The sequence below is a fragment of the Pomacea canaliculata genome, linkage group LG11 (genome assembly GCF_003073045.1).
Source record: "Pomacea canaliculata isolate SZHN2017 linkage group LG11, ASM307304v1, whole genome shotgun sequence".
NCBI lineage: Eukaryota > Metazoa > Mollusca > Gastropoda > Architaenioglossa > Ampullariidae > Pomacea > Pomacea canaliculata.
Window position 1 is genome coordinate 15,419,353 of NC_037600.1, and position 13,915 is coordinate 15,433,267.

General features: G+C 37.1%; 1 protein-coding gene across 5 annotated transcripts; it reads right to left on the bottom strand.

Moving 5' to 3' along the window:
* Positions 1 to 663: 663 nt before the first annotated feature.
* On the bottom strand, positions 664 to 11,277 carry LOC112574777 (hillarin-like). Of its 5 annotated transcripts, none has more exons than XM_025256044.1 (13): positions 10,509 to 11,277; positions 9,344 to 9,416; positions 8,997 to 9,088; positions 8,445 to 8,520; positions 7,680 to 7,796; positions 6,976 to 7,205; positions 6,640 to 6,858; positions 4,120 to 4,476; positions 3,255 to 3,822; positions 2,052 to 2,349; positions 1,631 to 1,881; positions 946 to 1,125; positions 664 to 845 (listed from the first exon to the last, which is right to left on the bottom strand). In XM_025256044.1, exons 4-13 carry the CDS (start codon positions 8,451 to 8,453, stop codon positions 789 to 791), a joined length of 2,286 nt encoding a protein of 761 aa, XP_025111829.1. In that variant the 5' UTR covers positions 8,454 to 8,520; positions 8,997 to 9,088; positions 9,344 to 9,416; positions 10,509 to 11,277; the 3' UTR covers positions 664 to 788. The 5 variants fall into 5 exon arrangements, with proteins under 5 accessions (XP_025111829.1, XP_025111832.1, XP_025111833.1 ...); XM_025256047.1 differs by lacking the exon at positions 10,509 to 11,277 and adding an exon at positions 9,721 to 9,950; XM_025256048.1 differs by lacking the exon at positions 10,509 to 11,277 and having other exon boundaries at positions 7,916 to 8,520; positions 9,344 to 9,951.
* Positions 11,278 to 13,915: the final 2,638 nt, after the last annotated feature.

Consider the following 13,915-nt stretch of genomic DNA (forward strand, 5'->3'; position numbering starts at 1 on the left):
TGATCATACACGTGGGTTGACCATAGTCACCCTTTGATCTCGAACCGATTCAGGGAAGTTAACAGGTACTAAAAATCTTCGACCCGCGGACCGTGTTCAGGCCAGCGTGTCCCGTGTCAAAGGTCAGATTTATGGGCCTCGCCTTCACCATCCCTTCAGGTCATCAACAGGAGCGGTGGTAACTTGACCAGTGCACTGTTGGTGGTCTGTACAAACTTCACTAAACTCATCCCATCGCTTGCTGTGCTCGACGGGAACTTTTCTGTTCTTTGCCTTCTAACTGTCACCGTCGCCGGGCCATTAACAATGATTAACTAAAATTCTTTGCCGGCCAGGTAAAATTTCATGGGGGGCCTGATGTGGCCCGCGGGCCGGGTGTTTGACACCCCTGATCTAAAGAAACCAAAGAAAAATATAAGGAAAAGAGACAGTGCACTAGTTCTTAGAACAACAATTACTTAAATTTGAATAAAATGGAACAAGAAATTTTTACTTTTCTAAATGGTAATACAAAAGAAATATAATATAATCAACATAAATATGAGCTTTTTCTCGTTTTATGAGCAAATCGCTGTAAACAGTCAAAAGTGGTGTCATAGTCTGTATAAAAGCTAAAAAAAGCAAAACTTTTTGTTGAGAAACAATACAAAATTTCGGAAAGAGTTAGAGACGTTGTAAAATTCTTCCTGAAAAAATGATTAGGAGTCACTCTCTTATCAAAGCATTTATCACTTGTTCATGAGTAGGGGAGACAAGTCACAGCCTCTGCATCTTCATTCTGCACGGAGTTAGTTCCTCCTTTTGAGACTTCCTTTAGTTCGGTAAAAGGTGATCTTCTCCATGCACTGGAAAAGTAAGATGATACGAACAATTTTCGTATGACTCTGTGGTATAAAATTGTCTAGTTTTAAGCATTCTGGTTTAAAATATAATTTGTGTACTTACCTGTTTCTTGAGTGTTTCTATTGACCTGTACTCGGCAAACGTCCCGACAGCTTGTTCCAGCTTCTGTGTTGCAAGACTCACCCGCTCCCGGGTAAGTGAAGAGTTGTCCAGACTGTTTACATTATTTATCAGTTGTTCTTCATTTGTTTGTTTCAGTTTTGCGTTGACCTTCTGCCACGTCTGTTAAAAACCAGATAGCAATGCTGCTCAGTAATTAACTGGAGCAACAAAAACCTCTAAAATATCCGCACTTTGGTATATTGAACACATGCAAAAGCACAGTGTCTCTGTACAAAAGCAACAATAAAATTATTAATACAATCTTTTATCACAACTGTAAGCAATAAAACTACAAAATAATGCTAATATCTAAATAGATTTTTTTCTGTTTCATTTTAACTGCTGGTATCCCAAAATATGACTCTTGTCAAAACGATGAAGAGAAGCATTGGTGAAAGTGAGGTGTACCTGCCCAATTTTAAATCTCACAAGAAAAATTTCAATACAGCTGAATTTTAATCAAAGTCCCCGTCTTCTTTATACTCAGCCTGATTTCAAGATTGTAAAATTCAAGACTGAACACGTACACAATGATTTCAAGGGTACACCTATCACCCTGCAGCCTGTACATTTATGTATGTATTTATGTATATTTATGTATATAATTTGCACACCGTGTACTCACGTCAAATTCCTCTTCGCTTTGTCCAATCAGAATGAAAGCTGCAACGATGACGTCATTGACGTGGTCTGGACGTTTTCCCTCAGCCGCCTCGTTATTTGTTCGTAAGGATTGCACCATCTTTTTAATTTCTTCTTGGCCGTCTTCAAACCAAGCCTGTTCCCGAACCATTTTACTGACACAGGTGTTGTCTATTTTCTTGAAGCATGCACGGAGTTCTTCTAAGGATTTACTTTTAACGGCCTTCTCCATTTCTGCACAGATAAATCGTATACAGATACATATACCCACATCCACACATACAAGCTACCTGCAGAAATAGCCACGTGTACCAGCTACATAAGACCCTAGCGTTATTCTGTATGTCTATACAGTCAACACCAAAGCAAAAGATTTATTTAGGTTTTAAACTACTTCTTCGTACCCTCCTGACACAATGTCACTAGAATTTTCTTGGCGTCTTCAATGTCGTCTTTGTTCTGAAGGTTTGCAGCCATGCAGTTTTTGAGGCTTCGATTCAGCTGTTCCAAGTTTCCTTCCTGTGCAGAAACACGCAATTCCTCTATCATTCGTTTGTAGCACGTTTCTCTGGCTCGTATCTTTTTGTCTAATATCGGGTCTTCAATATCAGCCCTCTCGTCCTTTGAGGCAACTTCCTCTAACATTCCTGCATCATCCTTGCCAACAGAGACCCATGCATCTTCATAGAACTGCAATTTGTTCTGAAAAATATAAATATTTATATAAGGCGAAATGCGATTCATTTTGAGTGTTCTGTAGTTTGTTTATTTGATGTTACAGGTACATTTACATAAGGTGCAAGAGAAATTAAAGACGGCATTATTGTTATGTTTTATAAACACTTTGAGATCATTTCTATTAAAACTCTTCTTATTATCAAGAAAAGACAATTGCGTCGACTTAAAATAGAGTCGCCATGGTGGCGAAGATTCTCAAATCGCAGAGAATTTCACATACATGCCACGTAGAACATAATTCTACACACAACAACAAATAACAGAACAAAGTAATACTTCGTTGCTGTCAAATAACATGAAAATGTTCAGTACAATATACTTCTCTTGGTACTTGATATGAATTACACATGCATTCATGAGACATTTTATGAATAAATGTAAAAAGTAAAGAGAAACACGAAACGTAATGATAACATACGAGCAATAATATGAATTTTCATGTTTACTAGCGTCATGTTCATATATGACTCCTAGTATTATTTATGTAACTGACTATTTGATTATTTATTTGATGACTATCAAAATTCTTATTATGACTGTCTGCTCATACAGACTACTGTTTTTTTCCAAACAATACAGTAGAAGCATAAAAACAGATAAAAGAGACTCTAATGTGCATCATACAAGCCATGACCTACTTGTTAGTTCAAACGTAGAAGCCAATTCCACTGGTCAAATTATTACATATCCTGTAAGTAGGTGTTTCTGAGCTTTTCATTCGTAAGAAGATAATGTGGTCGGCTTAACAAATTATAGTATTATACGATGCTATTTACACTTTTTATTATACCACGTTTTAAGCACAGGACAGCATTATTTGGAATGTCAATATAATCTGATACGTGCATGAATTTTTAAAATAAAAATACCTTTGTGTCTCTGTCCGTGATTACTTCATTCAGCCTTTCATTGCTGGTCAGAAAGTAGTTCACAACATGACAACTAAGCAACTTCTTTGTAGATTGATCATTTTCTTTTACGTTTTTTACAGTATCTACTTCAAGGGAATATTCCGGTTTCGGGTCGTCTGCCGGCAGTCTCGCCGTGACCGTTACGTTATCGCCTTTTCGCTCCACGATGACGTTGTCCCGAAGTTCTTCCGGTGTACGGGTGGAGTCAACAAGTCTGGCCAAAATGTCCACATAATCTTGAACCTTGAAATTGATGCAGATCTCGTCACCACTTTTGACAGGCACAACCCCTTCCGTGTGGGAAGGCTCCGACAAACCAGCTTCAGCAGCTGCTTCACCAAAGCCAAACCCGTTTTCTGGGCGGGACGGGAAGGGATGTGTGTCTGGAGCAACATCATCACAGACGATCTGAAAGTCTACTAGTCTAAGGGTTTTGTTTCTATGAACTCCTCGTACTATAAATTTGTATGTTCCTGTTACTGGAAGCCTGACCAGAAATGAATCCGTCTGCTGCGTCCGCTTTATTCTGGAAGAATACTGTCACGAATTAAATAAACAACAAACATACTTCGGTATATATTGATAACATGTTTTTCTGTTTCAAGCAAAATACTAGCTATTGCAGAGGCTAAAATTATCTTTAAAAAGTCTAAAAGATAAATATTTGGTATTTTCGATAAAATTGCCACATTAGACAACTTTTAAATATTTAAACAATTTTATTGTCTTTTCACAACTTATAGTATATAGTGACAAAAGTAGCATTTGTTTCTCGACATCACTGTGCAATATTTCTTGTGAGGTTAAAAAGTATTATCCTTACATAGTTACGTAGAGTTCTGTTTGTATCTCCTGTGGAAATTTTTTTCCTGAACGACCTTCATCGAAAAACATTTTGTACTCCAGTTTATAACCAGCTCCTGGACTGAACATGTCAATTAAACACCATCCAGTTGTAGACTTGATCACGCACATGAACGGGTTAGTCAGCTTCCATCCAGACGAAAAATACGGACTATATAAGTGAGGCGACTCGAAGAACTTTTCTTGTGTCCATGGTTCAGTCAGCAATTGCTTTTCTTTGTCATATGGGTGACATATGTAATTCATCTCCTCAGGGTCAGTCAGAAAATAAAATTCGTTAAAACTGGGCGTCAGGTTACCGACATTTGCTGTGAGACTAAACAACAAATAGTAACAATTACTGAAAAAATTCAGTATAAAGTGTGTAAAGTGTTAAAGCATAAAGAATGATAACATCAGGTACATGTATAATGGGGGATTCTACAGACTGTGCAACTGCTTTTTTGACTGCAATAAGACATCATTAGTTGAGCAATACTGTTTCTTGCGATGAAAAAGCTACAAAACGGATTAAGATTCTTTCTAGTTCTAGGATATAATATCATGTTCATTAATTAAGAAAATTGCCAAGCGCCAATTGACGAACCTGCTTTCAAAATGCCGTTAGAGGATTATTAGGACCTGAATAGTTTATTATTCGCATGCACTACTAACATTGTTGGGTATAAAAAATGGTGAAGGTCATCTCCAAATCTTTACAGGTCTTTGAGGGTGAGGTGTTAGAGATCTCACTTTTCTCGGGGCCAGCTATTACTTGAGGGCAATGTTCATCTCCACACCTTCGCTGCTTTAACTTCTCCAACTCTATGGAGTCAGGTATCCATCGCTGTCAGTTGGGTTAACTGGGGAAATTTTTCTGCGCTAATCGGGTATTAAAGTTTTGATTTCTGCTGCAAATCTTGGTAGTAATCAGGACTAGATATAAACATTTACAAATTTTAATGAACTTGTAATGCTAGTTATTTATGTACTTTGTCTGTAATGTAAGGAAACAGAGCTTTACATCATTTGCACAGATAACAAAGGTTGTCTAGGGGTTGGATTGATTACTTAAACCAGATGTAACGAACAAAATGTGTGAAAACAATTATGAATAATATTCCCAACAAATAGAATGAAAAATGCTATCTAGTCAAGTTTATAGCCATTCAGTGTCTAGAGAGCTCATCATTGTCAGCCACCTAAAAGGCCAGACAGCTGGTGCTTTTCCCAGAAATCTTTGACAGAAAATAAGATACCACCTAGCCACAAAAATCAAAATCTGTAATCCATGTCACAGCAGAGGTAATTCATAAAATAATCCTAGCATACAGAGGAACAGAACATGAGCAGCTGCTCAAATTCTGGTGCACTTAGTGATGTATCTCTAGATCTCATGAATAGGTTATTCTTCTTATTCCTATGGGCCCCCAGTGGAGCATCGGTCCACAAGAATAGGTTATACTCCCCTGTAAGCTTTTGAAATAATTTCTTTAATGAAAGAATTATATGTTGATTATATGTTCATCCCATCACCCCGCAACTGAAGGGTAAGAATGAGAGTGTTTCCTACAAATGCTACTACGTCAGTAGATGCTCACAAAAATTGGAAGCAATATGTGACAGCATCACGAAATTTTAGCAAAAGACCAAAGATGGCAAAGACCATGAAGTTAGTGGACACTGAACTTCTATATACTAACTAAAACCATAACTGTGTAGCTAAATGTTTGCAAACATCATTTTTATTACTTTTTTTTCTCTGAAGCCTAGTCAGCATTTGGGCACACAACACAACCATGTTGCCTTTTATAAAAGTGAACAAAATAATTAATTTTATTAGTTATGTTAAAGTTATATGTAGTAACACATTGAAAGATGGTTATATTTTTCACTCAGCAGCTCAATTACATTAAAGGTTTAGATAAAACAAAGTTACTAAGCTTGAACTTTCTGATCTCACTTTTTCCGTTCCTTTGTTTTTGTTACAGTTTGTTAACTTAAATTCCCTGTAACTTTATATTGACATGTGATGCAGGCCTACAATTTGAATGCAGTTTTTTTCTACATATTTAAAAATTTTTGTGAGAGCTTGGTAAAAATAATTAGTGGTTTAGTAGTTACTAAGCTTTCACTTTGTTTTCCTTTGCCTTTTCAGTTTTTTGTTTTAGTAAGCTTGTTTGGTTCAAAAGCTTATGACTTTATATTGACATGTGATACATGTCTAAAATTTGGTTGAAGTTTTCTTTATCCATATTTGGACATTTCTATGATAGCTTTTTAAAATTATTTAGTAGTTTAGTAGTTATATTCTAAGCTTTCAGTTTTTCTTTCCTCGTTTTCTCAGTTTAACAGAGGACGACATATACCTTACCTTTACTTATCTTCTCTAGCTTCTTTGTAATTTAGCGCAGTTTTATCGTTTATTACTTTTGTCGAATTAAAAATAAATAACTACCTACAACTTTACACTTAAATGGGAAACAAGTTAAAAAATCACCTTGTTTTTATTGTCTTTCCAGAGTCCTCAACCAGCACCAAATTTTTCTCTTGGTATCCAGTTATTCCTACAAAGGCCCAGTAAGGAAACACGAACCGCCAGCTGTTTGCCACGTAAACAATTGCCCAGGTATTTTGTCCATTTATATCAACATCACCTGGCTCGTAGGTTGTACCTTTTGCCTTGCCGTTCACAAGAACGCATGGGATTCTTGCATCTCTGTGAAATTATTACAATTATTAACTTAGAAGTGCTAAAATGCAGCTGTGTATCGTAGATGGTCTGTTTTGATTTTACGACGCGAGTAAATATTACGTTAGTTATACAAATGATTACCTGCACATCTTGGCAAACATTCTATCGATTAAAATATAATTTTTTGATGCCTCCTGTAGGTAAAAGTCTGGACTGTTGTTATCTCCGCAGCTGCCTGTCTCTTGTCGACATCCTATGTTCTGAGCGCTCATCCACACAAAAATGGCTCTTAACTTGTGTAGATCGGAGCTCAAATGGCTGGTGAGGTGCTGGACAAGTTCGTTGAAACTGTCCTTTGGTGAATCAAGTTTCTGAAACACTCATGAATTGAGGTATTTGAAAGGACAGAGTACGAATTTGATATAAAGAAGAATCCACCATCTTGTTATCGCTGAATCTTCTTTAATAAATGTTTCTTGTGACAAGTTTCTATACACTGTCATAAGAGAAAGTGCTCTAATTAAGTTGTTACGAGTTGTTAAGTTGTTAATTTCTTAAACACACACAACTACAATGTATCGTAGTTTATCTTGAGTGTGTCTTACTTCTGTTTTAATCTGGATTCTATCTATATTTTCGGAAAGTGAGACGGTAATAGCGAAAACACTGCACCAAGCAACAACTCTTAAGCCATCCTAGGAAGTGAGGAAATCAGTCCTGCAAAGGTTTGGAAGTAAATTTCTCTGTTGTTCATAAGAAATCAGTTAAAGTGACCATGTTTTATTCATCGTTGCAAGCTATAGCCATTCTCAGTAGGTATAAATAGTAATATTTCTTATTCGTACCGCCCGAGCGTCCTTGTCCACCTCTGTGAAGTCTTCATCTCGGAGTAGGTCCTCCTTGAGGGTCTCCGGTGGGCATAGAGGTGGGTACCATTCCTCGAGTTCCCATAGCTCCTTATCCTTAGACAGAGAGGTCAAGAAAACCTCAGCAAAATATGAGCTACTCTTTACTTGTTTTAATAATTAGTGTAGATCTACTCAATGAGACATTTTCCACACTTACCTAGTTTTGCGCTTACCATATCATTTCTTGTTTACAGGGACTGATATCGACTTTTGTCTTGTTGTAATACGATTGTTACATCGATGCAGGTTCATTTTAATTCCGTCTTTTCCCCTTTTTTCCATTTTCGGCCTTGTTCTTCTCCACATCACTTTTGTCAGAAAGTAGGATTACATTACGGCAAACTACAGGGTGTACTCAAAATATACCTTTTTTTCTTCTGAGACCAACTAAGATATAATAATAGAATAAGAATGACTAAGTGTTGAGAAACATTTATCATTAATACCTAACCTTTACTGCTATCCAAGGACATAACATGACAGTTCCGGGTTCGTTATTTTTTGATGGGTTGGACAGTTGTGGTAGCAGTATAGGACTGAGATAAGAAAATGTCATAGCCATGGCTTTGCTTCTACATAAAAAAACTGCTTTATTGAAACATTTACAAGAGCACGCAAATTCACACTTTTGGCCAAATCCTATGAACATACCAGATCGAAAGATTAAGCGGATAAAAATAGTAAAGTCATATGACCTCTGACCTGATTCATTTGTGAAGTGTGCGTGAAGAGCTCTCCAAACTCTTCGTCTGCAAAGGCGTTGAAAAATATAGATGGTCTGTCATCAGAAAATATATTTGTTGATGACAATGATCATTCTAAACATATTTGATCATTCACGTTCCACAAATAAAACAGTAATTAGTCTCTTTTCTGAACCCAGTCTGATCCTGGTGAACCAGGTTTATTCCAAAATGTCTTTTGGTGTAACGGATGATACTTATTCTAAGTGGCGATAAGGAATGTCGATACACTTGTAGCAAAAGAAAATATTTCGTTAGTACTCCCGAGAAAACTAATTTGGTCCTACATTGTATCAATAGTGTAGGTATTATCTATTTAATTGATTTAAAGAGTTAGAAGAGATGACAAGTCAGATTCACTCTAATGCAAAGCTCAGAGGACAATACTAAGTTAACATGAAAGACTTGTTTTTGTTAATTATTTATCAATATAAGCTTTTCTGCAGGGAAATAAAAGGAAGACCCCAACCCAAAACTTACTCACCGGATACCGTTGTACTGTTTTACTTACTATTGAACCTTGCACCACCAAGGTTTGACTTCTTTGTACTCGCACTGTGTCAAGTGATGACTGAATTTTGTAGCAGGTCACATCACACCACACTGGCAAAAATATTATTCATTTATCTTTGAAGCAAACGTACTTTGATGGCTAATGGAAATTTTCACACTCAGACTCACGTTATCTTTGAACTATGATGACGATAGCGGGGGGGGGGGGAGTGCGAGAGCTAAGGAATAATATAATAACTATATTTTCAGTCACCAAAACACACACACGCACGTGAGCACCGAGATTTACTAACTTATTAAAAATTAGAACAAATTATAAAGATTTGCGCCTTACTAGTCCTTTACCTGGTGAGCTTTGTGTTTAGTTGCCGTCTCTCACACGAGCAGCACACGACGTCCGTACAACGATTGCCTGAGGCTGTCCATGTGATGTTATTAAGATGTGTGAATGACTCAGGATTTACAGATTACAAAACGCATAGGCATAAATAACAGCTCGCCTCTACACAATACTCTATCGGCGACACACAGCTAACGATACAATGTTTATCTCCTGTGCACTTCCTCGATCAACCGCACTCAGTCAAATAACTCTTAATCTCAACTGTTATCACCTATGTATGGAAAACACATGCTTTTCACAGGTCTGTTCGTCAACACAAAGTTCAAATTCTGTTATCTCATTCATAATCGCACCAGCAGTCGCTGAGTGCTTCACTTACAGTTTCTTGGCGACACGAAGCCAACGGTACGCCAGCCCACACACTGCTGGCTGTCACCGAAGCGATCGACGAATCGTCTAGATCTAATCCTTGATCAGAAGTGTTCTAACACAATCGTCCGTACTCAGAGGGAAATAAAAACAACCTTGGCTACGCAAGGAATTACTACTGCCATCTACGTTTCTCCTCTTAACAGTCTTAACACTAACTCAACACCCTTTCACTCTCATGTCCGCCAATGCCTTCTGCTCCTAAATATATTTTCGCTAGAGTGATCTCCCTTTCCTGGCTGACCCTCTCGCTCATTCTCCATTACGTGTTATTACCCTTGCAGTTTACAAACAGCGATGGTGTTAAACTAGCCTAAAAACATGGAGACACGGACTGGTCCGTGACATGCAGGAAGGACGAATACTGTATACAAGGTATATATAACAAAGATACCATCTAGGCACATCGCACCATACCCGACTGCCGGTGTTACGTCTGTGCTTTGCTGTTGTCACACTCTACATAATAATTATTATAGTCCCATCGCTACCGAAAGCAAATAAACAGCAGATATTTCCTGAAAATAGATGACAGCTAAGCGAATGATTGTGACTAAAGAGGGCAGACAGTAGTGATTATTATTGTTTATTTTGTTTAATATAATGCACTGACCAAAAGATTCTGATTTTCTTTGAAAATTAATCAATCGGATTAGAATTGTCTTCTCTGCAAACAAGCGGCTTTAAACATGTAGCTCTAAAGATAAGTTTAGTCTCAGAGATAAACAAAGTACTCACTAAACTTATTTCACGAGGGAGAAGACTTGCTCAGTTTGTAATCCAGCCGTGATTACACCTGCTCAACCGTGCACCCGTTGCAAGGAGTTGGGTGTTGGTTATGGCTGTCGAAATGAGTGTAGCTATCGACTCATGGCCCTCACGTGACTTATGCTCCTGTGAAAACCAGTGTCTGGCAGGGTGCACACCATTGTCCCTGTCCTTCTGAATAAAGTTTCCAGGATCGTGCTGTGTCCTACTCGTGATCCTTTCTGCCACCTACCTAACGCTCTTTCAGGTTATGCCATGGTGTGTGACATTATCAGTTATCGAATATCGTCAAGAGTTCACAGACCTCCAGGTACACGATAGGTATGTCTGCCTGCCTACCTTGATATCTGTTGCACCGCCCACCTGTGCGCTCGGACTCACAGTTTCACACACAGAATTACACGCACACACGCAGCTGGTTTATCAAAACGTTCAATACGAAACACACTTCTAAGGTGTATTTTTGAACAATCGTCTGTATGTAGACTATAGTCATAAACACTCACGGAAATGATCAGAGTAGTCTTACTAGGAGCTGGCCCTTACAAACTCCACACTGAATGCTGCAGGAATAAAATTGGTGGGTTTTTTCCACTTCTCAACAAAAGCGAGTCTTTTATGACAGAAACATATTCAAAGGCAGTTTTGCATTGCACTCTCAACGAAAGTTATCGCCCGTGATTGATTATGAATGTGTAGTGTTATGTCGTGAGTGGGAGACCATGTGAATAACAGTGGTTAGTAGAGAGGCCAGTATTCAATGTGAACTCGGTTCTTCACGAATAGGTCTTTGTGACAAAAGAATGTGTGAAAACGAAAAGGTCGAGAAGAAAGTACTTCCTTGTCTAGCCAAGGTAAAAGGTAAGTAAATGTAAATTCCCTATTTGTTGTCTATTTATATTTTGAAACATCAAACTATATAAGATGTGAGGAAATGAATAAGTATTAAGTATTAAGTTAATTTATTAGAGATGTGTATGGGACACATATATATTTGAATGTGCCACGAAAGTGAAACTAATGTTATGTCGGAGAATTAATATAAGTCAACTGATCATGAATTAATTAGGAAAAAAGAACTGAGGAACTACTTGCCCAGATATGCTCCAACGAGGAAAGTAGGAGAAACATCCACCAATCTACAAATTTACACCAGAAAATAACCATGTAGAAGCCAATTCGAGAAGAAGAAAAAATTTTTTAAACAAATGTAAATATTGAGAGGAAACAGTGCAAACACTGAAAGAATAGATAAGCTTAAATAAGTGACTTCTTGAATGATATAAGGGAATACTGGTGTTTACGTAATTGTGTAAGCAAGCATTACATTACATAAAAATTGTTTACCATTACCACCCCCTCCACTATTGTTGAAGCACCGTTAAGCCTAAAGATCTCTGGCAGCGGACATATTGTCAAAAAACTACACCGACATTACAAGCGAAAAGGACTAACAGTGTAATACATAACAGAGGTCAATTAGAGAAAGTTTTGCTGCTCTACACGGCTCCCATTTTCTTCAGATGCCAATGTTCTAAGTTATCGGGATTACTACTATGTCGGATATCGTCTACACAGCAGACCTGTCTTTAAAATACTAACATGTAGAAGGGACTTTTGTTACCAAAACATCGAGCTAATAAATCAAAATACAATACTTACTTGTATTCGCCCACAGGGAGCGAGGCTTGTTTCACTCACGAGCCTTTTATAGATGTAGATAATGATAGGTTATCACAGTCTCCTCACACATCCTAGATAAGTCAAAGCACTTGACTTTAAAGCTACTTTTAATGACTAATAGGGTTGGTTTCAAGTACAGTCTTTAACGTGTTCAAGCGCGTGCAGCTGTCTTTTTCAAGAAGGTGCCACTGTGTTTTTTGAGAAAATAAAGGAGATAAATACTGTGATATCAGTTGAATGCAGCACTCGGGTCCTGGTGGTGATAAAGTGTAAATTATGGAGAAGCACAGCATATCATTTGCACCTGTAATCTCAGGTAGATGATTGATAATGATGACCTCATAAAGAATCATTATCCGATCGCACGCTTCAACAAAACTTTACACTATATAATATTGGTTTTGTATTTATTAAAAGCAAAGTACTAAAAAATTTCGCTCACGCTTCCTACAACTATATTATTAGGGTAAAGCAGATACGATGGGCCACTTACTCTGATTTTTCATCAATTATCGCCCTACCTATCAAGTGTACCTTCAAGCTAGAGGTAGGGGTGGATGGTGACGTCACTTTGGGACTGTAGATAATGTGACATGCTATACACATAAGCGAATCATACAACAAAACAACCAGTATTTAAATGTTGGTGTACTAACCCTTTCGAAATAAAACTTTTGCTCCTTTTATCGAGCATACAAGTACTCTTTACGAAAAATATTGAAAATGTATAACAAAAGTTATTTGATTTGAGAAAAATCTTGATATCACTGAAGTGCTACAAAATCTTTCATCCCCTGCGTGGAGAAGATTTTGTATTATTATTTCTATAAGATATAAAACGAAGTTAGATGAGCAAACAGTTGAAAAAAATCGTTCCTAATACATAATATGGGTACATGTCTCATGCAATTTAATAATCTGATGTTATTTGTACTCCAGAATAACAACAGATACAGTTTTCTCTGATAAAGAAATCAACGTTTAGATATTTAAATACATAATAATAAGACATAATAAATTCACAGTAACATTTATCTCACACTAAACTTATGTTTAAACAGTAAGGCGAAGGCGAATCGTTCTGGCTACAAAACAGCCTTGAATACAGTAATTACAATGTACACAGTCCTATACAAACAATACTTTAAAATAATAAAGAAGTACATTGTTAATTTGAGGGAAAATATTAAGATCATCATCATCATCATCATCATCATCACAAAGACATTCGATTATTATTATCTTACTATCGCAACTCCGATGACATAACATAGACAGCACTATTTAAAACAATTTCTACGTGAAATTTACAAGAAGATGAAGTAAATCTACCAGTAAATAACATCACAATCTATCACTTTACCTCGGCTAATGAAACAACATTTAACCTTAAAACCATCTGGCCATACTGAAACATTCTCTGTAAAGTCAAAATACAGCAAGTCGACAAACAACAACACTGACATCATTTTCGAATCAAAGATAGATAAGTCACGGTACACAGTCCCTTCTTCTTCAACCTGTTCTGCTATAAACACTTATATGCAACAACAGAAAAAAATTAGGTACGTATTGATAATATACTGATAATGTAGCAATGCCGTTAAACCAAAGAAACAGCGGGAAAACAGAAAGTACACTGATTCTTAAAACATGCAGTGATTACATACATTTTAATTATGTGGATCAAGGAA

Excerpts from the sequence above, each read along its gene's own strand:
- LOC112574777 (XM_025256044.1), bottom strand. Across the intron at positions 4,477-6,639 it reads GGAAAGACAATAAAAACAAG|TCTCACAGCAAATGTCGGTA; the intron begins GTGATTTTTTAA and ends TTTGTTGTTTAG. Across the intron at positions 1,882-2,051 it reads AGTGACATTGTGTCAGGAGG|AAATGGAGAAGGCCGTTAAA; the intron begins GTACGAAGAAGT and ends TTATCTGTGCAG.